The following is a 27,351-nucleotide window of genomic DNA, read 5'->3' as shown; positions in this document are numbered from 1 at the left end:
AACGAGGTCATTTTATTATTTAATATGAATTAAAATTATTATTTATACACGAATCTTTTAAAAGCTTAAAGAAGCAGGTTCCACCGAGATTTGAACTCGGATCGCTGGATTCAGAGTCCAGAGTGCTAACCATTACACCATGGAACCAGCACAGTAGAGAGACTACTTTTGGGTTTCTAATACTAACAAAACTCCGCCCTCACCGGAAGTCAAGCACTAAGGGACCTGGACCTCGTTTCTTTGAATGGTTAGGGGAAGAACAAGCCATCTTTAGCCATCTGAGCATTTTAAGACTGTTTTTCTGTAAGGCTTCCCAAGCCGGGTGAGAGTGCGGAGCCCACTCCTGCGCCTTCCACTCTGCTTAGCTAAGGGGCGGGACGCCATTTCTCCGGAAGAACTTCCTGTGAGGGGCTGGGGCCTGCCGGAAGTGACGCAGAACCAGGGCGGGGCTCTTCACCGGGTCCGGCAGCTGAAAGCTCGGAGCTCGGATTACCCCTGCAGCGACGCCCCCTGGTCCCGCCACTGTTGCTCCCGCCGCTCCCGCCCCTCAGCTCCTCGGCCGCGCCATGGGCACCCGCGACGACGAATATGACTACCTCTTTAAAGGTGAGGCCGTGGGCCACCGAATGTCCATTCGGGGCCCGAGACACTCCCCGGGGACCGGCGCGAGGCCAGCCCTGCCCTGGCCGGAGTCCGCCCCGGCGCTTCCTCCCTGCCTCCCCGACAGGGTCCCGGCGCTCGCCGCGGTTCCTGGGTAGGCCTGCCGGGCCGCTGTGCCCCTCTCTCGCGCGTCCTTCTCGAAGGCTGTGCAGCTCCTTCCCGGGGCGTCTCGCCCCTCCTCTTGGATGCATGCTGCCGGCCTCATCCCCGGCTGACAGGCCCCTACCTCGGCTGAGCACCCGTATTGGGACACCGACTCGCTCAGTGGGTTTTTTCTTTTTTCTTTTCTATTCGTTTCCCTTCCCCTCCGTGCGAGCGAGCCTTTCCTGGGCCTTGGCCAGATTCGCCGGTCCCAGGGCCCCCGCCCCCATCCCCGCAGACCTCGAGGTCAGTACCCGCGGACTGCCCCCCTCCCTCCCCACGGACGGGCCGCTCTGCGTCTTCCGTCTGCAGGAAACATTTAGCACTCCGGTGCGACCTGGGCTGCTGGGAGGGAGAGAGAAGGGGAGGACAAGAGGGGCTGTCCATCCCCCCACCCCCACCCCCTGGCGTGCGTGCACTTGTCGCAGTGTCCAGGCAGGGATGACTTCCCACCTCGCGTTGTTTTTTTTTTTTTGTTTTGTTTTGTTTTTTTAAACCCCTTTCCTTCTCCTGTCCCTGCCCAGCTACTACCAGACCGGGACAACTCCTTTACTTGGCTTTGGCTTACGAGAAGGGGCTGCGGATGGGTGGTGGCTGTTATCCCCTGCCAGACCTGAAGGCCTAGTTCCTGAACAGGAAAGGTTGTTCGCTGCACAAATACTAGCTAGCTTATCACTATGGACTGGTTGCTTCCTGCTGCCGCCACCCTGGGAGGATCCCACAGGAAGGGAAGAACCCTGGTTGGTCACATACCTTTCCCAAATGGTGGGCGAGGGGCATAATAGTAGCTTGCTCTTTTAGTCAAATCAAGAATTTATTACAAGATGGGGGGGGGGGTATGTGGAGCCGGTAACAGAACGTGGGAGGAGTAGAGAACCGCTTATTGGTTGAGTCCCAGAAAGAAGCCAAACTGAAAGGATACAGTTCTCAGCGAAAGGAGAGTACAGTGAACGCTTTTTTTTTTTTTTTTTTGTTCCTGAATGCGCTCTCACTTTCATAGTCTTGCTCTGCTCCTGAATTAGCAGGGCACCCATCAGTAATGTGCTGAGCAAAGACCATACCAGAGAGGAAGAAGCCATTGCTATTAAAGCTTTACTGTGAAGGGCGGAGTGTCAGGAGTGTTAAGCATTGGTGAGTGTTTCTCGCTTTGCCATTGGGCTCCAAGAATGATTGACTAAGTGAAGAAGCAGGAAACATTTTGCATTACCAAATACTTTACGAGTCTTGGCATATTAGCTGCTGGGACACCCTTTCATTATTTACTTCTCCAAATATTCTATTTATCTTAAGTACCTCAGCGGCTACCCTTACTACCATATTGGAAAGTATTTATAGATAAGAAGGTACCAGCCTTTAGCTGGGCATGGTGGTACGCACTTTTAATGGGAGGAAGAAGCAGGCAGATCTCTGTGAATTCCAGGCCAGTCTGGTCTACATAGTGAGTTCCAGGGCTACATAGTGAGACCCTATCTCAAAAAATCAAAACCAAAACAAATAGGAGACCTTGAGTGTTTGTTGAAGGTATGTGAGATGATGTGAAATTACTTAAATCCCAGGAGACTTGGGTTTAGTCAGTCAGGGGAGGTTTAAGAACTTTGTAATGGCAGTGCCTGGTCTCTTTTGAAGTTGTATCTCCGATTTGGTTTGGAATGTGAAGGTTGGTTATAGAAAGCTGTTTATCTTATTTTTCCTAAGTATGTTAATTTATCCTAGGTTGGCTGAAGAAATTTACATTTAATTTTGAGATTAGACCATCCTTTAAACAATGAGAAAACACTGGAGTTTTATATTTGTTTTCCTTGTGGCCTTGGAAAGTTAACTTTCGTTTTTTGAGATTATAATATCATCTCCCCCTGCTCAACTTTTGAGAGCCTCGGTTTCCTCAGTAAAGGAAATACTGTGATACTTTTTGAGGAGTAAGTGAGATTATAAAATTTATCTCTTGTGAGGATTCAATACATGCTTATAAACGAAGTAGTTCTTGTCAGATTTCTGAGCCATAAATCCCTTTTAAAAATTCAAATTTACATTTATTGGTCTGTATGTTCTAATATGTTCCGCAGCACATGTGACGGTGGTAGAACAACTTTGGGAGTCAGTTCTTTGCTTCCACCATGTGAATCTCAGGTTATCAGGCGTGGTAGCACCTTTACCCACTGAGCCAGCTCACTAAACAACAAATCTTTTAAGTTAAAGACCATGCAGGTTTTAATAGAGAAGCACAGAACTAAGAAACTTCTGAATTATTTTGTATCTATGTGGGTTCTGGTTCTATTTTTTTCTACACTTTGCTTATAAGACTGGGTGTTTAAAAAATTCTGCTGAAAAGAGTTTCCACTTTTTAGGAGCTGCCACAGGATATGAGTCACTTAATTTTTTTATTTCAACACTGATTACTTAGCCAATTTTTTTACTTATACAATTATTTTTAAATGATTTCTTTCTACAGAGATTTATTCCCTAAGATGAACCATAGCGTTTCTACACTGGAGAAGGCTAGCCAACCCACTTCTAGTTAGGGAAACTGGGGTTTGTAACATTGAGCGTGAAGGGGCATGCTGACCAGCACGGAGTGGAGTAGTCTAAATGGGAATGAAGTGTGGGCAGAGGAGGACAGTGCTAGTTTATGTATTTACTCTTGAAAATTAATTTTTATGTATGCTTTGCAGTGAGACTTGGGAGTTTGTTTTATTTAATAAAAGCACAATTGTTACGACTGTTGATCTTGTACGTATTCCAGCGTGGTTAAGGTGCTGTGGGAGCACAAGGGATGGAGCTGGGTATTAGGAGAGTCAGAGAGGCTGCTTCAAGAAAGTGGAGCCCTCCTGCCTTTTTCTTTTGAGCCTCATTGAAGCCCAGGTGTTGTGAGTCATCAGCTGGTTGTCAGTAGGACTATCTTGAATCTTGGTAGCTTTGCTTTCACAACTTGTGGTTGAGCAACTCAGATTCTGATGAATCTGGAAAAACTTGTCTAGACTTTAGCCTTATTGATACATTCTATCTGTCTATCGCTTTATTTTATTTATTTGTTTGTTTGTTTGTTCCTAGACAGAGTTTCTCTGTGTAGCCCTGGCTGTCCTGGAACTAGCTCTGTAGACTCGGCTGGCCTCAAACTCACAGAGATCCACCTGCCTCTGTCTCTCTGAGTGCTGCATTACAGGAGTGTGCCACAATGACCATTGGTGCATTTTACTTTAAAGACTTGGTGAGGTTGGACTGTGAATGTGGTTGAGAGTAGAAATATTTCCAAACTTATGAAAATAGCGATTTCAGTTGGTAAATTTGAAAGCTAATATTCTGTATGTGAGGTGAGAAGTTAAGTTTTAGTCCAGTAAGTGATCTTAGTAGAGAAATAGAAAACTAAATGTGGGCTGAACATGGGGGCTCGTGCCCGTGATTCCAGAACTAGGGAGGCTGAGACAAGTGGATAGCTACGATTTTGAGGTCAGCCTGGGCTACAGAATGAGATTATGTTTCAGAAAAGAACAAATAACAAGAAAAATAGCAAAAATACCTAAATGTGGTTAGAAATAGAAGCTTAAATTATATATATACACGTATATATGTATGTATGTATGTATATATATGTGTATATATATGTGTATATATATTGCTTTTATGGTATTTAACAGTCAGATATTTGTGGTGTGTATAATATATAAAGCATATATGTAAACAAATTAATATTATGTATTAGACTGAGCTTCAGCAGATGAGGCTATCAAAGTTGTGTGGGGCATTATATTATCTTAGGAATTATATTGACATTAAGTTTATAGATAATATTATTTACTTAGCTTATAGTCATATTGTTTAATATGTATGTACTCTATTAAGTGACTTAAATTGTAGAATATTTAAATATATGGCCATTCAACCTAAGATACTAGTGATGGGCGTATAAAAATTTACTAAAAGTTCCTTTACATTTTTTATTGCATTTATTTATTTCCTTACTCATCTGTGATATTTGTATGTTGGGGGTGTGCATGGTAAGTGTGGGATGTCAGAAGTCTGTTCTCTTTCCACCATCGGGCTTGGCAGCAACTGCCCCACCTTTATCTGCTGAGCCATCTTGCTGGCCCAGAAATTGATTTCTTTAATTTTTGGATATGAACATATAATTTCATGGTAGGTAGGTAATAACTCAGTGATAAATCATATGTGTAGCATTAGCTCTAGGTTAGTAGATTCCCAGCACCACTGGGGTTGGGGAAGAAATTAAATATTGTCATCTTAATGAGAGAAAGTATTTTGACTCTAAATTGTTTAATTTTGAATCCGCAAAGAAAGGTCCATTAAGTTTTGTTGTTTTTTTAAAATGATAACTAATGAATATCTCTCTCCTTTTTTGTTTTTCTCTTTTTAGATAATTCCATCCATCCACCTACTGAGCCTAAATAGATAATAGATCCCTCCTTCTTTTGATTAGGAAATTAAAACAGCTCTTTTTTTTTTTTGTTTTTTTGTTTTTTTGTTTTGAGACAGGGTTTCTCTGTGTAGCCTTGGTTGGTCTAGATTCCAACTCACAGCGACCCACCTACCTCTGCCCCCCCAGTGCTGGGATTAAAGGTGTGCCCACCACGCCCGGCCTCGAACAGCCCTTCTTATCATGCCACGTTTCATCCTTACAAAACTGGAATCTGCTGCTATTTAAGACTTTTTTTCCTTTGACAAATTGCTAGTCTTGACTTTGGAGACCTTGTCAGTAGCTAGTTGGCATAACTATCTTATACTGTTAGAGCATTTGAGATTTTTGAGTTGTTTACAAACTATTACTACTTTTTGAATAATAAAATTAATTGGTTACAAAGATTTGGCATTACTTTGAGATGGTAAATTTAGTTATTAGTTAAAAGTAGAGGTCAAAACATGAGCCAGGGGCGTCAGAGATGGCTGAGCAACCAAGAGCACTTGCTATTCTTGCCGAGAACCTGGCTTCAATTCCCAGTGCCCACAACCATTCACAACTTGCCAGTTGCAGGAGACATAACTGGTTTGCATGTGGTGCACATACATGCATGCAGACAATATTCATTAATATAAAGTAAAATAAAAAACAAAGCCAAAAGCTAGACGGTGGTGGTGCACGCCTTTAATCCTAGCACTTGAGAGGCTGAGGCAGGGGATTGCTGTGAGTTCAAGGCCAGTCTGGTTCACAAAGCCAGTCCAGGACAGCTAGGGCTACACAAAGAAACCCTGTCCTTAAAAGCAAAAAACAAAACAAAACACAAAAACTGTAAGAATGGCTAATATTTTAAAATAAAACAAAACATGAAGTAGTGCTGGGGCTTCTGTGGAAGGTGTACAGTGTTCTTTGAAGGTGTTCCCACCAAAAGGTGGTGTTATCCAGATGCCATGCTTGTAAGTGCTCTTTGAGTTTAAATTGTGGCTGGTTTCTGAATTACTGGTTGACATGGGAGTGTCTGTGAATTAATTAAATGTGTTCTAATCTTTGGTTTTTCCTTCTTCACTATTCATCCTCATGTTAGTGTTGATGCTAGTGTAGGACCAGAGATGACTCAAAGGATATTTCTCTAGCAGATTTTCCAGCCTCCTTCCAAAAAATTACATTTATTTGTTTGTTTGTTTAAGCTGGGGCGGGGCTCATGCCATGGTGTATATGTGTAGAAGTCTAAGACAATTGACGGAGTTGATTCTCTCCTTTCTACTCTGTGGGACCATGGGATTGAACTCAGGTCCTTAGGCTTGGCAGCAATTGCCTTTACTGCTGAACCATCATCTCCTAGGTCTAAGTTTCTGTGTTCTTGGAGTGACTGAAAGATTGCTATTCAGGAAAGGTATAGGAATTTCGGCTGAATCCCAGACTAGGTTCTTGTCGGGGACCCTCTCTCTGACACTCAGAAGTTGTGGTCTGACCATTTAGCCTCTTATACTAAGAAACAACAGTGAATGTATCTTCTTAATAGGGAGGTTCTATTAATGTAGCTGGGGTTCAACTTCACATCTATACTGATGGAGTTTGGAAACCAGCCTGCTAACTAACCATTCTGTACAACTGAAAATAATGTTGTTTCAAGTCGGGCGTGGTGGCGCACACCTGTAATCCCAGCACTCGGGAGGCAGAGGCAGGCGGATCACTGTGAGTTCGAGGCCACAGAGTGACTTCAGGACAGCCAAGGCTAACATAGAGAGACCTTGTCTCAAAAAACAAAAACAAAAACAAAAACAAACAAACAAAAATGTTGTTTCTGTTTTCATGACCTTGACATTATTTTCCCTGGTGTCCAGGGTCTGTTTGCTTGGGTACCCTCTAATTGACTACAAAGATAGAAATAACTTCTCTGCTGCATGGCGTCACCGCTGCTGGAATTTCTTGCTGAATAGAGGAAGCCCAAAAGATAGCCATTTGGTAATGCGTGGTTGTTCTAGGGCCAGCTTGTGTCTGCATCTGTGGCAAAAAAGGTGTGCACAGCAGACTCCTTTTCCTTTGGCTGGGGAGTGCACCATCACATCCCAGTCTTTTAAGTAGAGCATGGTTTATTATTCTCTGGCCCAACCTTGAGTGTTGATTTTCTAGTTTGTTGTCTAAAACCAATCAGCTTGTTAAGAAGCATTACTAGTCAACAGTAGAAATAAATACAATGCTCACTAAAATATCATTTTTTTAACATAGGAAAAATGTTGTCTAGCTCAGATTCTGTAAATCTCCAAACCCATTTTGATATTTAAATTCATGTTTTAACACAACTTGTCTGAAGTTGGACATGATGGCACATATCTATAATCTCAGCATTTGGGAAACTGAGACACGAGAGTTTTGTGAGTTCTAGACCAACCTTGGTTCCAGAATGAGACCCTCTCTTTCTTTTCTTCTTCTCTTCCTCTTCTTCCTCTTTCTTTTTTTGTTTTTCTAGACAGAGTTTCTCTGTGTAGCCTTGGCTGTCCTAGACTCACTTTGTAGACCAGGCTGGCCTCGAACTCACAACTGTCTGCCTGACTTTGCCTCCAAGAGCTGGGATTATAGGCAAGCACCACTATGCCTGGCTTTCCTTCCTTTCTTCCTTCCTTTCTTTTTCTTGACAGGGTTTCTCTGTGTAGCCTTGGCTGTCCTGTACTTGCCTTGAAGACCAGGCTGGCCTCAAACTCACAGAGATGTGCTTGGCCTCCTTATTGCTGGCATTACAGGGCACTGTGTCTGGCAAGACCCTCTTTTAAAACAAACAAAAAACTCAACTTGTTTCTCAATTTCCTGTTCATTCCCCACCCTCCTCTCTAGACAGGGCTTCTCTGTTTAGCCCTAGCTGTCCTGGAACTTACTCTGTAGATCAGCCTGGCCTCAAACTCAGAGGTCCACCTCTGCCTCCAGAGTGCTGGGATTAAAGGTGTGGGCCATCATCAGCTGCCTGCTTCCTTTTCTGTTTGTTTTGATATAAGGTCTCATTGTGCAGCCCTGGATGGCCTGGAACTCTGGGCAGACCAGATTGGCCTCAGATTCGCAGAGATGTGCTTGCCTCTGCCTTCTAAATTCTGGAATTAAAGAAATGTACTGTACCCAGCTCTGAAAGGTCTAGTGTGTGAGTGATTGGGTCTGTGTGTGTCTGCTAACTTATTGTGTGCAGTATGGGCAGAGGCCAGAAACGGACACCGCGTCCTGGAACTGGAATCACAAACTTGTCTGGAGTTAAAGGGTTGTAAGTGCTCTTAACCATTCAGCCGTCCCAGTCAGGCGTGGTGGCACATGCCTGTGATGCACTCACAAAGACAGAGGCAGGCGGATTGCTGTGAGTTGGAGGCCAGCCTGTTCTACAAAGTGAGTCCAGGACAGCCAAGGCTACACAGAGAAACCCTGTCTTGAAAAACCAAAAGCCAGCCATCTCTCTAGGCCTCTGAACCTCCCCACTTCCCTAAATTAAATTTATTGGGACTGCCCAGGTGATGTAGTGATTAAAAACTGGCTACTTTTATAGAAGACTCAGTTCAGTTCCCAGCACCTTTATTTGGCTATTTATTGTTATCTGTAACTCCATCTCTCTCTTCTACTGGCGTCTGGGCACTCCCACCCTCAACACACATATACACACCATATATACAGAGACGCATGTTTATACACATAGAAGATTATAGTCATTCACTCCCGTGAGCCCTGTGCCCATGTGAAGTTCAGGGGACAACTTTTGGAGTAGGCTGTTTTCCACCAAATGGTCTTGGAAGTGAAACTCTGTAGTCTTCAGGCTTGACAGTAAGTGCTTTTACTTGCTAAGTCATCTCACCAGCTTTTTTTTTTATTATTATTATTGTTTTGTTTATTTATTTATCATTTATACAGTACTCTGCCTGCATGCCAGAAGAGGGCATTAGATCTCATTATAGATGACTGTGAGCCACCATGTGGGTGCTGGGAATTGAACTCAGGACCTCTGGAAGAGAACTGCTGAGCCATCTCTCCAGCCTCCTTGTTTTTGTTTTTTGAAGACAGGGTTTCTCTGTGTGGCCTTGGCTGTCCTGGGCTCACTTTGTAGACCAGGCTGGCCTCGAACTCATAGAGATCCACCTGCCTGTACTGCCCTGAGTGCTGGGAGGTGCTGCAGCACCATGGCTGGCCTATTAGAAAAATTTAAAAGTATGGAACACTTTGGGTGAGAAGTTACTTCTAAATAAACTGCCTTCTATAAAATCACAGGAAGTATAATCAAAACTTGTTTTTAAGTCTAGGTGAAAGTGTTTGCTGTCCTTTGGCTTTGACTTAGTATGTCAGAATTGTTAGCTTCCTAGAGTTCCTGTTTGTCCATAGTGAGGTGGGGTGCCCCTGTGGCTTTCTGCCAGTCTGTGAAGTGTAATGATTAAAGATGATTATAGGTTCTATGAGCAGAGCAGCAAAGCTTGTAAGCCTCATGCCTCATGCTTAAATGGGTTTCAGCTCTCACATCATACCCAGTCTTTAATGAAACTAGTAGATTGTACACATTCTTTTACTCTGTGCACTGACATCTGTTGTTTGATGTCTAACACATGTGAATAACACAACTTGTTATTTACTTTTCAGAATACTTTTTAAGGTAGTGAGGTTGGTATAAATTACAGGTAATTCATGTTTGCATTGGTGGCTAGAGTACCCTATAATTTAAATTGCCAAATCGCATTTTTAAGGGCTGGGGATATAGATTAGTGGTCAGGTGCTTCCCTACCTTACATGTGTAAGTCCCTGGGTTATAGTACCCAAATAGGAAAAAGAGAGACTGTTTTTTAGATGGGGTTACATACGATGTATGTGGAGTAGATAGTGCGTGGAGGTCATTATGTAGATAGAAATAGATTAAAAAGGGTAAGTGACTGGTTTTAATTGATTGGTCATGTACATAAGCTGTTTAGTACTAGGCTGCTGCCCTCTTATAAATCGTTGGTTGTGTTTACTTGAAGCCAAGCGCCCTATAAAGCATGTTGGTATTCTGAATGTGCTTACCTCCATCCAGCTTATGTTATTTTTTTTGTCTTTTCAGTTGTTCTTATTGGAGACTCTGGTGTTGGAAAGAGTAACCTCCTGTCTCGATTTACTCGGAATGAGTTTAATCTGGAAAGCAAGAGTACCATTGGAGTAGAGTTTGCAACAAGAAGCATCCAGGTTGATGGGAAAACAATAAAGGCACAGATCTGGGACACAGCAGGGCAGGAGCGGTACAGGGCTATAACATCTGCGTAAGTTCATGGTTTTTCAGTTCTGGAACAGGTTGATTTTAGGTATTAGGAAGGAACAGTAGTCCTCCTTTAACCTTGGAAGATGTGTCCCAAGACCCTCTGTAGATGCCTGCAGTCACAGATTGTACTAAATTGTCTATGTTTCTCTCACACTCTTTAAAATTCATTTTATTTTTATTTGTGTCTTGCTTGAATATGTGTATGTGTACCATGTCCATGTTTGGTGCCCATGGAGTTTAGAAGATGGTATCAGATCCCCTGAATGTGGAGTTACAAGTGCTGCTGGAAAACAAGCCTGGGTCCTGTGTAATAGCAGCAAGTGCTTTTAACTGCTGAACTATCTCTCCAGCACCCTGTATCTTTTCTCTTAATAGCTTTTCTTTGGCATACAGTAGTTGCTTTTGGAGGCCATCACTAAATAAACTAAGGGTTACTTGAATATCAGAAAAGACCATACACAATGGGATGGCTACAAAGTGACTTTAACAGGCAGGTAGTATGGGTACATTGAACAAAAGGATGAGTCATGGGCTAGCCTGCATGAAGGGGAATACTGAGGAGTTTCATCATAATACTTAAAATAGTGCAATTTAGAGCTTATGAATTATTTATTTTTGGAATATTCCATTTAATATTTTGGGACCATGGATGACTAGATATAGACTCTCATAAGGGATGACTACATATCTATAGTGTGTGTGTGTTTGCTATGTGTATAAAGGTCAGAGGGACAACCTTGGGTGTTGGTTCTCACTTTCTACCTTGTTTGCACCAGGCACTATTGGTTGTTTCCTGTTGTTTATGCCAGGCTTCTTGGCCTGTGACTTCTGGGTATTCTCCAGTTTCAGCCCCCTTAGCTCACGGTGGAAGGACCAGGATTACTGAGTGCTGCCATGGTAGCTTTTACATGGCTTCTGGAGATTTTAACTCAGATCCTCATGCTTTTGACTCCAGCCCTCTGGAGGCACGTGCTTTACCTGTTGAGCAATCTCCTCAGCCCTGTCCCATCCCTTAGTTCTCTCGGGTGCTCCCTTCCATTTAGTGACTGTCTTTTGATAGTGACGTGTGTTTCTGTTTGCAGATACTATCGTGGAGCAGTAGGTGCCTTATTGGTTTATGACATTGCTAAGCATCTCACATATGAAAATGTAGAGCGATGGCTGAAAGAACTGAGAGATCATGCTGATAGTAACATTGTTATCATGCTTGTGGGCAATAAGAGTGACTTACGTCATCTCAGGGCAGTTCCTACAGATGAAGCAAGAGCTTTTGCAGGTTAGTAATGCAAACTCCACAATGTTACGGTGCTTTTCATGTCTCTGTTTGAACATTACACTTCTATTCTTTTAAAAAAATTATTTATTTATGTGTTCTATTTGTATGTGTGCCTGCTTGACGGGAGAGGTCATCAGATCCCATTATAGACAGTTGTGTGCCACCATGTGGATGCTGGGAATTGAACTCAGGGTCTCTGGAAGAGCAGACAGTGCTCTCAACCGCTGAGCTGTCTGCAGCCCCTACACCTCTATTCCTTAACAAGGCTGTTCTCCGAGAGTCTGAAAAGTAGTACGTCTCAAGGACTGACAAGGATGTGCCTACTTAGAAGCTGAGCCCTTTGGGCTTCATGAGATCTTCTTATTTCTTGCTGCATGCACTTTTGTTAGGGGAAACTCCCAGAAGAAAGTAGCGCTGCATTGGCTAGGGTGTCATGATGTTATATTAGTGAAAATATTGTGAATACTTTCCTCTAACTTTTAAGAATTTCAGTTAGAACAGAATTCTTTTTTATTATTTTTATTTTTTTGGTTTTTCGAGACAGGGTTTCTTTGTGTAGCCTTGGCTGTCCTGGACTCCCTTAGTAGACCAGGCTGACCTTGAACTCACAGAGATCCAGCTGCCTCTGCCTCCCGAGTGCTAGGATTAAAGGTGTGTGCTACCATGCCTGGCTAAAACAGTGTTCTTACTACCTCAGAAGTTGGTACAGTCTAAGGATTTTTGTTTGTTTGGTGTTTGAGACACTTTCTCAGGTTGCCTGTGCTGGTCCTTTTCCACCTCTCAAGTCACCGTATCCAGCTAGGCCTTAGTCTTTTATCTTCCCTTTTGTTGTCGTCCCCCCCACCCCATCGCCCCACTGCCCCCCCTCACCCTGCCCAGGGTTTCTCTGTGTAGCCCTGGCTGTCCTGGACTCACTCTATAGACCAGGCTGACCTGGAACTCACAGAGATCCACCTGCTTCTGCCTCCCTGAGTGCTGGGACTACAAATATGCACCACCACGCCTGGCTTTTATCTTCCCTTCCGTGGTCTCAAGCTATCTTCTCTTCTGTGATCACAGCTTATCGCACTTGCAGTGGTGGTGCAAGCCTTTGGACCCTGCACTCTAGAGGCAGAGGCAGAGGCAGACTGATCGCTGTGTGTTTGAGGCCAGCCCTGTCTACAAAGGAGTTCCAGGGCAGCCAAGGCTACATAGAGAAACTCTGTCTTGAAAAAGCAACAACAAAAGCAAAAACACCTTGTGAAAGGTTGGGGAGATAGCTCAGTGGTAGAAGGTTTGCCTAGCATTGCTGAGGCTCTGGATAGGATCACTAGACTATTAAACAGCAATCAAATTTCACAAGACTGAAATTTTTGTCTCTTCACAGAGAAGAACGGTTTGTCATTCATTGAGACATCTGCTCTAGATTCTACAAATGTTGAAGCTGCTTTTCAGACAATTCTAACAGGTAAGACTTGTGTTTTCAGGTTACACCAGTGGGAACTGGAGTTTCAGGAAGTAATTTAAAGCTGGGCGGTGGTGTCGCACGCCTTTAATCTCAGCACTAGGGGGGCAGAGGCAGGCGCCTCACTGTGAGTTTAAGGCCAGCCTGGTCTACAAAGTGAGTCCAGGACAGCCAGGGACACACAGAGAAACCGTGTCTCCAAAAACAAAAACAAAAGCAAAAACAAAAAAAAGAAGAAGAAGAAGAACAACAACAACAACAGCAACAACAACCACCAAAAAGAAAGAAAGGAAGTGATTGAAACAAATTAATTAGGAAACTCATGGCTTCTGCAGATGACTGTCACTAGAGAGCAGCTGTGGCAGGAGCTCCTGATGTGCACAGTTATCATTTTTGCACGTTGTGCTTTAGTCATCTGAATTCATCTGGGAAAAAAATTCTTTGAAAGTAATTTGTTCATTTCCTTGTGCTCAGGCCAAGGGACAAAGTTATATGTCCTGCGCGGCCCCCTCCCCCCATGGGGGGGCAGGGCACAGGGTTTGTCTGTGTGGCCTTGGCTGTTTTGGACCTGCATGCAGCACCACACCGTGCTAAGTTATGTGTTCTTCTCTTTTGAAATGTACTTTAATAAGGTAAATACTGAGATCCTGACTATAGATCCATATAAACACCTTTTGAAAATAGATAAAAATCTGCCGGGGGTGGTGGTACATGCCTTTAATCCCAGCACTCGGGAGGCAGAGGTAGGCAGATTGCTGTGAGTTCGAGACCAGCCTGGTCTACAGTCGAGTCCAGGACAGTGAAGGCTACACAGAGAAACCCTGTCTCCAAAACAAATAAAAACAAAAAAACCCAACAAAATAACAAAAAACCCAAAATCTACTGGGAGAGATGGCTCAGCATTTATTTGCTGCTCTTGCAGAATACCTGAGTTGTGTTCCCGCATGTGGGGTGGCTCTTAGCTGCCTATAACTATAGTTTCAGGTTATCTGATGCTGGTACCTGCATACATGTAACAGACATATATCACAGAAAAAAAAAAATCTTCAAAATAAGTTAGAAAAACCTAGAGAAATTACATCCAAAAATGTAAGTAAAAGAAAGAAAGAAAGCACTGATGCTTCTTCCGTGCTATAGAAGGGAGAGTGCAGTTCTTGTAAGTAAACTCAGCTGTTGTTTAAATGAGTAATGGGGCAGGGACAAAGTTCATGCTGTTTTAGAATGTGGATAACCAGGTCAGCTTCTAGGAAAAGAAGACATTTTATTTGTGCTGACTCAGTTTACTTGGCTATATTAAAATAAGCAGATTATCAGTACACTTATCTATTAGGAAGTACTTTCATAGGTTGTTTTTTTAGCACACCCATATTATATGTTACTTTTAAGAACTTATGAATTAGAATCTAGAATCTAATCCACACATAGTCTTATGTGGTGTTCTGATAAATTGGTCTATAGAATTGTTTAGTTTCCTATTATAATGTAACAAGTTTTTTTTTAAGATTTATTTATTTTATCTATTGCATATGAATGCTTTATCTGCAGAAGAGGGTATCAGATCTCATTATAGGTGGTTGTGAGTCACCATGTGGTTGCTGGGAATTGAACTCAGGATCTCTGGAAGAGCAAGTGGCGCTCTTAACCACTGAGCCATCTCTCCAGCCCAATGTAACAAGTTTTAATGCTCTAATACCACTTGTATTAGAGGTGAGCAGAATTTTAACTTCTAAAGTATTTGCTTATTGTTAAAAAAAAAGGGGGGGCTATCTAATAAGGCTAGGAATTTAGATCATGGACTGGGAAGCCTGATTTCTCCACTTATTTATGGAGCTATAATCTTTTTTTGATTTTTGTTTTGTTTTGTCTTTTGAGAAAGGTTTCTCTGTGTAACAGCCTTGGCTGTCCTGGAACTCACTTTGTAGACCAGGCGGGCCTTGAACTCACAGAGCTGTACTTGCTTCCTGATAGTTGAGTGCTAGGATTACAGGAGAGTGCCACTATGCCCAGCTATAATCTTAAACAAGTTACTTTCTTCTTCAAAGGCTTTAATTTCTTCATCTGTAAAGTCTGGATATGTTGGGCTGGAGTTAGGAGTATGTACTGTTTTTCTGGAGAACCAGAGTTAAAAACACCTGTTACTCCAGTTCCAGGGGGATCTGACGCCCTCTTTTTGTGTCTGCACATACATGAGCACAACCAGACATAGACGTACACATAGACACATAAGTTAAAATAAATATAAAAAAGTTTTCAAATACATTTTGTTTATTATTTTCTTCATGAGAGAGGTTGTGCTTTTAGATTTCTGGAATATGATTTGATATGTATGATTTAACTTGTTATTGCTATTTACAGGGTTTGTTATTTTTAATTTTATTTTGTTTTTTTGAGACAGGAGTTCTCTATGTAGCTTTGACTGTCCTAGACTTTTTTGGGGGGCGGGGGGAGACAGGGTTTCTCTGTGTAGCCTTGGCTATCTGGACTCACTTTGTAGACCAGGCTGGCCTTGAACTCATAGAGATCTGCCTGCCTCTGCCTCCCGAGTGCTGGGATTAAAGGTGTAGGCCACCATGCCCAGCTGTTTGTTTTATTTTTATTCCACAGAAAAGAAATAACTGTCACTGATACTTCTGCTGTGGTTCCCAAAAACAAAACAAAACAAAACAAAAACAACAACAAAAAACCCAAAACAAAACAAAAAAATGAGTTAATGCCTGTCAAGAGCTTAGTTGTTCCTGGTACATAGCAAACATTTGATAAATTAGTACCTAAGTAGCAGTTAAAGCATAGGGGAAAAAAACTTGTTAAAATAACACCAATACTAGTAATTTGCACCTATTTTATTATGTTTTTTGGTTTATTTTGCGTTTCAGGGTTTCTATTGTTGTGACAAAACACTGTGATCAAAAAGCAAGTTGGAAAGGAAAGGGTTTATTTAGCTCATACTCCAGATCACGGTTCATCATTGAGGAAGCCAGGACAGGAGCTCAGCAGGAGCTAATGTAGGGGCCATGGAGGGTGCTGCTTACTGGCTGGCTTCATAAAGCTTACTCAGCCTGCTGCTTTTTTCTTTTTCTTTTCTTTCTTTCTTTTTTTTTTTTTTTTCTGAGACAGGGTTTCTCTGTGTGTCCTTCTGGACTCATTTTGTAGACCAAGCTGATGTTGAACTCACATGGAACCGCCTGCCTCTGCCTACCAAGTGCTGGGATTAAAGGGGTGCGCAACTACGCCTGGCATCAGCCTGCTTTCTACAGAACCCAGAGGCACCCTCTCAGGGATGACACCCCCAAAATAGGTTGGGCCTTCCCTCATCAATGAGTAACTGAGAGACTGCCTTACAGCCAGATCTCATGACGTATTTCCTCACTGAGGCCTTTCCTCTGATTATTCCAGCTTATATCAAGCCGTACAGTTTTAGCCAGTGCAGTTCGTTTTGTTGGAGACAGGGTCTCTCTGTGTAGCCCTGGCTGTCCTGCAACTTGTTCTGTATATCAGGCTGGCCTCAAACAGGCAGAGAGATGCCTGTCTCTGTCTCTGGAATGCTGGGATTAAAGGCATGCACTACCACTGCTAGCATAAAATTGTTTTTTTGTTATCTGAGAATAGTCACTACAGAGTTGGAGAGGAGCAGACAGTTTTTTGTCACATGGCATGGTAGCTTAAAAATTTTTTTTGGATTTTTTTTTTTGGTTTGTTTTTGTTTTTGAGACATGGTTTTTCTGTGTAGCCTTGGCTGTCCTGAACTCCCTTTGTAGACCAGGCTGACCTCTAACTCACCATGCCCCATTGTGCCTGGGCTTTTAAAATCTGTTTTGAGTGATCTCACTGCCGATTGTTTTAAGTTTGCAATATTGTGTTGGATATACAGTACATCTACAAGTTCAACTTTGTTTTGTTTTCCACTGTGTAGGCCAGGCTAGCCCTGAAGTTATAGAGATCCACCTGCCTCTGCTTTGAAAGTGCTGAGAATAAAGCGTGTGCTTCTACACCTGGCTTAAATTTTGTTTTTGATTTTCGAGACAGGGTTTCTCTGTGTAGCCTTGGCTGTCCTGGGCTTGCTTTGTAGACCAGGCTGGCTTTGAACTCACAGCGATGTACCTGCCTCTGCACCCAGCACCCCCCTGTCCCCCCCAGTGCTGGGATTAAAGGCATGCACTACCATGTCCAGTTTAATTTTTAATTTTTAAAAAAAATCACATTTTATTTATTCATTTATAAAAGACATGGGGCCATTGTGCTCATAGTGTGGTCATACATGTGGTAGTCAGAGGGCAGCTCTTTTTAGCATGTGGGGTCATGGGGCTCAAACTCAGGTCATCAGGCTTGGTGGTAGATACCTTTATCCTCTGAACCAAAATGTAAAATTACATAGTCCTGGAAATATTTTGGCAATAGATCTACACTTTCTTTACATCCTTTAGTCCTCAGGGATTCCAGGAGATGAGTTTTCTGGTGGTGCTTTTAGAAGTAGTTCACTAGTGCCAAGGTGGGCTGGTTGATTGCTTCACCCCTGCCTTTCAGTGCAGCTTTGTTCTTTCTAGGTCAGGTTCGCTAGGAGATCGGATGGGGGAGGGGCATGCTGTTAGGGACCCAGCTCTCTGTTCTGAGCATGTCAGGCAAGCTCTGTACCAGCTGAGCTTCATCCCTTAGAGATGGTTTAACCACTGCTTTCCATACCCTTACTGCATTTTAACTTTATATTTTGACAACTTCAGAGTTGATTAAATCCTACATTAACAGTATAAAGAATTTGTGAGTGCCTTTACTCCATTTCCTTAAGTGTTAAGTGTCTTTTTCCTTCCCATTTCCTCTCTCTTCCTCCCCTAAGAAGGACACACACGCACACGCACACGCACACACGGGTGGGGGGCTCCTGAGGGAGAGGCATGTACAGCACCCTGTGAAAGTAGGTGCTGTGCATGTTACCCTTTATCTCTAAGTCTGGTTTTTTGTTTTGTGTGTGTGTGTGTGTGTGCTTTTAATTTACTAGAAACAAGTATTTAATCTTTTATAACCATAACACAATGATCTAAGTCAATAGATAAATAATATCACATTAGTTTTTAGCTACAAACTTTACTCAGATTTTGCCAGTTGTTTCAATAAAGACCTTTATTAGTTTAAAAAAAAGTTTGAGCCAGGCATGGTGGCACACGCCTTTAATCCCAGCACTTGGTAGGTAGGCAGAGGCAGGGGGATTGCTGTGAATTTGAGGCCAGCCTGGTCTACAAAGAGAGTCCAGGACACCCAAGCTACACAGAGAAACCCTGTCTTGAAAAAACAAAGCAAAAACAACTGGGATCAGATCATATATGCTGTTCAGCTGTCGTGGCACTGCTTGACAATAAATAGTTCCTTTAGTTTGTTTTTGATTTACGAGACAGAGTTTCTCTGTGTAGCCTTGGCTGTCCTGGACTCACTTTGTAGACCAGGCTGGCCTCAAACTCACAGCAATCCCCCTGCCTCTGCCTACCTAGAGTGCTGGGATTAAAGATGTGCGTCACCACGCCTGGCTTCCTTCAGTTTTGCTTTATTTACCACCCTTAGCATTTTGGAGAAGTACAGGCCAGTTGTCATTTTCTCGGTTTGAGTTTATTCAGTGTTTGTTTATGATTAAACTGAGGTACAGAGCCTACAGCTTGTGACAGGAACACCACATCGGTGGTTTCATTCATATCCAGGAAGCTTATGATAATAGGTTTGTCTCAATCACTGGGAGTTCTAACTTTGAGCTTCAGTTCAGGTGCTCTTAGTCTGGTTTCTCGGTGTGATTAGTAAGTTCAAGGTAAATTTCTAATTTGAAGACTAAACTCTTCTTCCCCTCACTTCCTGACCTGGAACTCACTCTGTAGACCAGGTGGGGCTCGAACTCAGAGATCCACCTGCCTCTGCGTGCTGGGATTAAAGGCATGTGCCACCACACCTGGCCTTCTTTTTCTTAAATGACTTAATTGTAGAGTGCTATAGAAATGTTTAGACCTGAAAGAAAATATTTTTCTAATTTCTTTTTGTTTATTTTTATTTCTTTTTGTTTTTGTTTATTTCCTTGATTTTTTTCACACGTGGCTATATTTTTGGTGGCAGGAATAAATGCAGCAGCAGTACCATTTCTAGAAGAATGCAGCACTTGCAGACTGTCGCACAACACAGCTCACGTTTCTTGCTTTGCAGTGAGATCTCTTTAATTATTTACCTTGTGCCCTCTGAGAAGTCTCCCTTTGTCCCTTTCCCAGTGTTGATGCATTTGTAGATTATGGAGGAGTTTCTGGTGTTTCAGTCTTGTTCCTCTAACTTAATCTTCAGAACAGCTTGTAAAGAAGTTAAAATGTAGCAGGGATTACATATTTAATGATTTTCTCTTTAAAAAGATGACCCATCCAGTTAGGTATTAGTGGACAACATAAAGAGTGGATGGTTGTTCCTTAGTCACTAGCCTGAGTGACGGAAGGGACTCTGCCCTGGACACACTCCTGCTCCATTCTTTTCTATTTTCTTTTCTCTCCCTCCTTCCTTCCCTTTTTCCCTCTCTTCCTTTTTCTCTTCCCAGCCCTCTATCTTCTCTTTTTGAGATAGTGTATCGCTGTGTAGTTCTATGTGCCTAAAACTCACTATGTAGACTGGGCTGGTCTCAAACTCAGAGATCCACTTGCCTCTGCCTCTCAAGTGCTAAGATTAAAGGCGAGTGCCACCACATCTGGCTTTTTTCTTTTAACACAAATTTTAAAATATTTATTTTGTGTAGTGTGGGGCTCACTGAATGCCACAGTGTGAGAGTGAAGGCCAGAAGATAATGTGCAGGAGTTAGGCTCTCTCCTTTTACCATGTAGCTCCTGGGGTTTGTGCTCACGTTGTCAGGACTGGGGACAAGTGCCTTCATCCACTAAGCATCTGGACAGCCCTATCCCTGGATTTCTTTTCTTTTTCTATTCTTTCCTCCTCCCTTTCCCCCCCCCCCCCAAGACAGGGTTTCTCTGTGTAGCCTTGGCTATTCTGGACTTGCTTTGTAGACCAGGCTGGCCTTCAACTCACAGTGATGCACCTGCCTCTGCCTCCCAAGTGCTGGGATTAAAGGCGTGTGCACCACGCCCAGCCCTATCCCCAGATTTCAGTGAAGATCTAGCACCACATCCTTTGTGTTTTTGTTGTTAAACTTTAATCAGTAGCTTGTCTTTATTGTATTCTTTCTCTGCTGATACTTTTTTAATCTTTGAACCACTACAAATCTTCTCAGACAAATTTTAGCTGCTTCCCTAAAAAACTATCTAAAAAGGTACATTTTTGGTGAGTGTATGTGTGTGTGTGTGTGTGTGTGTGTGTGTGTGTGTGTGTGTGTGTGTGTGTTAGACGAGATTAGAAGAAGGAGTCAGATGCTTCAGGAGCTGAACTCAGGACAAGTTGTGAGCCGCTTGACATGGGTGCTGGCAGTTGAACTCAAGTTCTCTGGAAGATGAGCCATGTCTCCATTTATTAAGTTGTGATTGCTCAACTTTAGGGAAACATTTTTTTTTCAAAGATTTGTTTTTAATTTATGTGTATGAATGCTTTCTTTTGTGAATCTATATGCATCACATGTGTGCTTAGTGCTCATGGAGACCAGAAGAGAGCATTGAGTCCTGTGGAACTGAAGTTACAGATGGTTGAGAGCCACCATGTGGGGCTGAGAACCAAACCTGAGTCCTGCACGAACAGAAAGTACTCTTAAGTGCTGTGCCATCCCTTCAGTACCAAGAACCTGCTTCATCCCTTGTGGGGCTTCCAGCTTTCCTAAAACAGAATAGCTCATGTTAGCCTATTTTAGTAACCATCAATATCAGTTACTGACCTGTGACCTTTCAAAATTAATAATTTATATTAATAAATAAGTGATATTTATTAATATCAGTAATAAGTCGCAATAAGTCGTTTCACTTGCAAATATTTTAGATATATATAAAAAACTGAGACTTAAACTTACAATATACAACCACTAAAAAATTCATAATAATTTTTTATTATTATCTGTTACCTAAACAATATTAAATACTTATGAGTTTTTGAAATTAACAATTTAAATTAGGATCCAGGTAATGTTTTTATGTTACAGTTGGTTGATGTGGTTTTGGAGCTTTTTGTGTGTGAGGGTGATGGGATGGGGATGAGACATAGCCCTGGCTGTCCTGGAGCTCATTATATTGACTAGTTTGGCACTGAACTCACAGAAATCCGCTGCCTGCTTCTGCATTCTCCCAGCTCTTGGCTGAGTGCTGGGATTAAAAGCATGTACCACCATGTCCCTTTTTTGTTTTTTTGTTATTTTTTGGGGGGGAACATTTTGAACATGTATCTCTCTTTTCTGTTTTTTGCTGTATAACTTTATACCTTTAAGATTTAAACATTTTATCTTATACAGACAAGATATATTCCTACATAGTTAACATATTGTGGGTCTAAAAATTTTAGTATGTCTACAGTATTTCTGGTGTGCAGTTCTTTTTTTTTTTTTTTTTTTTTTGAGACAGGGTTTCTCTGTGTTAGCCTGTCCTGGACTCACTTTGTAGACCAGGCTGGCCTCAAATTCACATCGATCCTCCTGCCTCTACCTCCTGAGTGCTGGGATTAAAGGTGTGCGCCATCATGCCTGTATTGGTTTTTTTAAGACAGAGTTTCTCTATGTAGCCTTGGATATCCTGAACTTGCTTCAAAGACCAGGCTGGCCAGGAATGCACAGTGACAGCCTGCCCCTGCCTTCCGAGTGCTGGGGTTAAAGGTGTGCGCCACCACGCCTGGCGGATTTCAATTTTTATTTAAATAGTTAACTACTGTATTGGGTAGCAGAGATAGAAAATATATACTTATCTGAATCTGCGTTTGTCCTATTTATGTGGGAGCAAATTCACCAAGAGCTGTTTGTTAGGGACTCTGCATAGGATACATTGTGTCTTCTCTAGAGTGTCCTCTTGGAAGGCTGATTACATTTATGATTTGTTTCTAGAGTTTCCCTATCTTCTGATGGTATTGGTTTAGAAGGAACACTGAGAAGGCAAGATGGTGGCCTGTGCTCTCTGTTCTTGAGAAGTGTGTTTTGATTAGGTAGTTCAGTGCAAGGCCATGTTCAGTAAATTCAGTACAGATACTGGGAGACATTCATTGATCTTTACTTGAGCAAGTAATTCCTCAAGCGTCAATTCTATGGGACTAAAGCAAATAGTTTTAGTTTTTAAAAGATTAATGTTCAGTGGAGGACTACAAGGTAAATCTTGATACATGTCCTGAAAGCAAAGTAGTACATGTTAAGATTATCTCTTTTGAATAATTAAGTATAATTTAACCTTAACCTCAAAAGGGAGGACATAGAAGGCTCTTTCCCTTCTGAAACTCTTGGGATTTTAGTATGTTTGGGAAAAAACAGGTAAGTGGGATAGTGCAGAGTTGTTTGTTTATTTACACATTGTCAGTTTGTGTGGACTTTTATGGAGGACTAAGTATATATTTTTTAAGATTTAATTCATAAACATGGCACTGCTTAATGCAGTCTAATTAGTGGGTGAGCTTTTCCTTCTGAAATGGAGAAGCCTTGTTACTCTCCTTACTGTAACAAAAATTGTTAAAAAAAAAAAAATAATGCTCTGGCTCTAGTTAGTAGCTATTTAAAAGTAAAACCTTACTTTTTGAGATAAGGTCTTCAGTAGCCCAGGCTGTGCTTTGAACTTGCTGTGGAGCTGAGATTGGTCCTGAACTCCTCCTTCCAAGTGTTGGGATCACAGATGTGCACTACCATGCCTAGCCTGAAAATAGAATGTAAGCATGTGTATTCTGTTCTGTGTATCTTCTGTCTCTTTCACACAAACTCTTATGGGTCTACATATACTAAGTGTTTCTGTTTCTTTTGTCATTCAGAGATATACCGCATTGTTTCTCAGAAGCAAATGTCAGACAGACGTGAAAATGACATGTCTCCAAGCAACAACGTGGTCCCTATTCATGTTCCACCCACCACTGAAAACAAGCCAAAGGTGCAGTGCTGTCAGAACATCTAAGGCGTCTCTCTCCCCTAGAAGGCTGTGTATAGTCCATTTCCCAGGTCTGAGATTTAAATATATTTGTAATTCTTGTGGTCACTTTCTGTGTTTTATTACTTCCTCACACTTAAGAATCTTCCCATGTCTTAAGTCTTTTGATTTTGGCTTTATAAAATCATCCACTTTGTCTTGAAAGACTGCAGTTGTTTTTCATGCAATGGCTTCTCTAGCCTTAGTTTAATAAACTGAATGTTTGAATTCCTCAGCTATTGTTTACTCTTCATCATGGAAGCCTGTCACTGTAGGACACACTAGAACTTGTCACTTGAAGTTCAGACCTATTGGTCCTGATCGAATCTAACTAAGACAACCTTAGAAATAGGCTATTATTTTGCCACAGAGCAGCTTGTAAGACATTTTCCTCAATGCAGTTCATGTTTTGACTTATCTAAGGATTGCCCTGTAAACACAACAGCATTTTGAGAGCTTGAAGATTTTCCGTTGTGGAAGTCAATGTCTAAAATGCCTTAATAGGTCTATGTTGTAAATTTTTTCTTTAATTTTTATAAGCATCAAAGATGATGGGGATTCTCTTTTTTTTGGAAAAGAATTATCTTAATAAACACAAAGAGTTGTTATGGCTTGCATAGGGCGTGGTTACAGGGTCAGGGTTATGCGGCTGCCGGGCAGGCTCCTGGACTTCTGTCTGAGGTGTCTCTGTTGCAGCGATCAGCAGCCAAAGTGGCTGGACCAGTCTCATTTCCCAGCAGTAGATTGTGTGACAATTTTATTGCTCATGCGATAACTAGCTTAATGCTGGTAATATCACATTGGAAAGTGTTAAATTTGTTTTTAAACCCTTCTAGTAGGTGAAATGCAGCCTAATTTTATCACCATATCCACCAAAAGGCATGGGTAATTATTTTAACAATGCTTATATTTGAGTTCTGCAGTGTATAATGGAATATAGTTCAGTTAATCCTTTGGGTTTAGTATGTCTAAAGAATACAGTGAGAGGTAAATTTATGCTCAAGTGGAACCACTTAAAGGCATGTGTTGTTTTAGTATGTAAAATGAGATCGTACCTTGAGTTTAAGTAGAATGCACTTAGGCATTGTAGGGTCCTGAAATAGATTTTCCACTACATAATTGAAATCAATGGAGCAACTAGTTTCTCATTCAGAAATGTGCACACTAATACTTAGTTTTACTTCCTTGTGAATAATATTAAGCACTTACTCTTAAGTTTTCTGAAAGTTATCTGCAAAGATATTATTCAGGATGGTGGGATACCTGCAAAATAATATGTGGGCTTGCCTAGATGACGGTGTTTCATGGTTAATCTTGTGTCTTTTGCAGTGCTCATGATGTGTAGGGAGCACGGAAGGCATTGCTCTAGTCAGTCATTTTGTTTTTCTTTTATAGTTATTTGTTATTTTAGTGTACTGGTTATAAAGATACTGTCTATTTATAAATTGCTACTTTGTATTTTATGCATGCTCTGTAATTTTTACTTTTTCTTTTTTTAGTTATTGATTTGGAGTATATTCTCATCCTAATAAACAGTTATAGGGGGACTATTCCCAGTGTTGTCAGATTATATTTTTCCTGTGAATGCTTTGGATACAGCCATGGAATACTTGCTTCTGATAAGTGAGAACATAGGTCCTTGCGTTGCTCAGTAAACTTGGAATGGGGGCAAAAGCGTCAGTTCAGGTAGATTGTAGATCTGCAGTTCACTTGTATTCTTGGGAAAAGTATTTCTAAAAACAGGTGTACTTACCTGTCTAACAGTGTCACTAGACACAGGAAAAGGTTCCATCTCTATTAAAATTTTAGAGTAGATTTATAAAATGAAACTAAAAAAGAAAGAAATTATGTAGTGAATTGGAAATAAGAGTAGCTTTTAACCTTCCCCCCCCCCCCCCTTAACCAAGAATAGATTTAAATGCTTCTTGGACGTGGTTGGATTTTGGGAGAGTGTCAAGCAATACTAGGTATTAGAAAATGACTTTGTTTGCATGGCAGCAAGAGTCTTCACCTTGAGTTGGATCTCAGGAGGCAAACTGTCCCAAGTAAGAAGCATGAGAGTTTTATTTACTAGGACAATTCAAGGCAGTTCAGAAGTACTTTGGTGCTTGACTTGCTTTTCATTAGGTTTGTTTGTTTTGAGCTTTGGCTGTCCTCGATTTACTTTGTAGACCAGGCTGGCTTCAAACTCACAGAAATCCACCTGCCTCTGCCTCCCTGAAGGCTGGGATTACAGGCTTGCTTTTCATTAGTTGTGACTTCAGATGTTTTTCTTAAGCCTATTGCATTCTCCTGGAAAGCCAGTTAGCCATCACACCTTGTCTTTGTTATTCAGAAATGCTGTGCCTTTTCTCCTAGTTGTCACTATGCCAGGATAAGTTACTGTTCGCCAGTCCACCGAGTATGCTAAATTGAACTTGTAAGTAGAGTTTGCAACCAGTGTGTTCTTTGCCATAAATCTTTTAAATTCTGAAGAGTTCTGTAGAAAAGTTAACCCTTAATGGTTTGAATCACGCACTGAGCTAGTTTTATTTCCTTGGTTGTTAGAAAAATTAGTATTTTAATTTTTATCACTTCTGACTTGTGTTTATAAAGTCCAAATGCTCTCAATGATTTGAGGTGTTGTGATACTTAATCTCCTTAACCTATTATAAAGGAAAAATGTATACCATTTGGACATTTTTAGGCAACATGAGAGGCAGAAAAGGTTGGGTAATTAAATTTTTATTTCTGTTCGTTTTCAGTTTATAGAGTTTTGTAAAGTGTTATTAACTAAGGAGGAAAATTGATCATAATCCTGAAGAAAATTCAAAACTGCTAGTCATGTCTTTTATGGCAGCACGCAGGAGACAAAAGTAGGAGGCCACTGTAGTTCACGGTCTACCTGGTCTATACACCAAGCTGCAGACATCTGGAGTCACACAAGGAAACACGATTTTAAACCAAAACAAAATGTGGCTTTTGTTGTGCTACAAAAAAAAAAAAAAAAAAAAAAAAAAAAAGACAAAGGCTGTGAAAGAAGCCACTTCCACATCCTTTAATGGGCCAGCAAAATATAGGAAAGCCTGTCCTGACACTATGCCAAAGAGAAAGCATACTGAGCTTTCTCCTGATTGGAGCAGTGCTGGTACCATACATAGTCCTTTCTAGGATTGGGTACATCACCAATAAAACAGTTGCCTGTCTAGTATTTTAAAGAATAGTTTTGTTCTTCCATATTGTAGGAGACTGATAAAATGACACAGCATATTAATCTCATTGAGAGAACCCTAGCTGAGAGATCACTTTAATTATCATATCCATTTTCCTGAAAATTGGAGGATAGAATGTTTAAAAGAATGTTGTATCCCAGGCAGGTATTAGACAATGTGCTGAGCTGGGCAGTGGCGCATGCCTGTTATCCCAGCACTGAGGAGGCAGAGGCAGGTGGAACTCTGAGTTCGAGGCCAGCCAGGTCTACAAAGAGAGTTCCAGGACAGCCAGGGCTACACAGAGAAAAACAACAAAACAAAACAAAAACAAACAAACAAAAAGATGAAAGAAGAGCTAAATTATACATGAGTTAGAAATTTAAAATGATGGGTGTAACACAGCACGCGGCTGCTTGGGAAAGACAGGGTACAGCTCTTGTCCAGTTTATCTTTTAGTTTATATTTTTTTAAGTAATGAAGTGACTAAACTATATCATTTCTGGGTCATGTATAGGTATTAAAATCAAATAAAAACTCTAACTCGAATCTTAAACAGGTAAGTAAAATATCAGGTAAATACTTTACAAAAATGGTTTTGGTCTTTATAATAACTTTATTAAAATCATCTCTCTCCATGTTAATTCTCATTAAATAAGGTTCAGTTTTTCAGGACATTTGAAAAATGTCAATTTTAACAATGTGTGGTTAACAATTTTAACAAGTTTTAGGGAAGGGAGAAACATTTGATCAGCTGTTGAGTCAATTATGAATTGAGAGCTCTTTGTTTTATTATTATTTATATTTTTTTTGTTTCGAGGCATGGTTTCTCTGTGTAGCCCAGGCTGTCCTGCAACTCACAAGGATCCACCTGCCTCTGCCTCCCGAGTACTGGGATTAAAGGCGTGTGCCACCACCTCTCAGCTCTTGGGAGATAACTTTTAAAAACATCTTGTAT

The 27,351-nt window shown here is 41.4% G+C and overlaps 1 protein-coding gene across 1 annotated transcript; it reads left to right on the top strand.

Moving 5' to 3' along the window:
- The first annotated feature begins 430 nt into the window (after positions 1–430).
- On the top strand, positions 431–24,757 carry RAB11A (RAB11A, member RAS oncogene family). The gene is made up of 5 exons (XM_084783905.1): positions 431–606; positions 10,263–10,458; positions 11,540–11,733; positions 13,100–13,180; positions 23,054–24,757. The coding sequence occupies exons 1-5, from the start codon at positions 567–569 to the stop codon at positions 23,191–23,193; spliced, it is 651 nt and encodes a 216-aa protein (XP_084640031.1). The 5' UTR covers positions 431–566; the 3' UTR covers positions 23,194–24,757.
- Positions 24,758–27,351: the final 2,594 nt, after the last annotated feature.

This window comes from Acomys minous (genome assembly GCF_964271855.1).
Source record: "Acomys minous genome assembly, chromosome: 5".
NCBI classification, from domain to species: domain Eukaryota; kingdom Metazoa; phylum Chordata; class Mammalia; order Rodentia; family Muridae; genus Acomys; species Acomys minous.
The sequence above is the reverse complement of the archived record's forward strand: the minus strand, read 5'-3'. Positions and strand labels throughout refer to the sequence as shown.

Bases quoted from the DNA above. Each gene is read 5' to 3' on its own strand.
- RAB11A (XM_084783905.1), top strand. From the start codon at position 567: ATGGGCACCCGCGACGACGAATATGACTACCTCTTTAAAG. The intron at 10,459-11,539 runs GTAAGTTCATGG...TTCTGTTTGCAG, and splicing joins TACAGGGCTATAACATCTGC to ATACTATCGTGGAGCAGTAG. The intron at 11,734-13,099 runs GTTAGTAATGCA...GTCTCTTCACAG, and splicing joins TGAAGCAAGAGCTTTTGCAG to AGAAGAACGGTTTGTCATTC.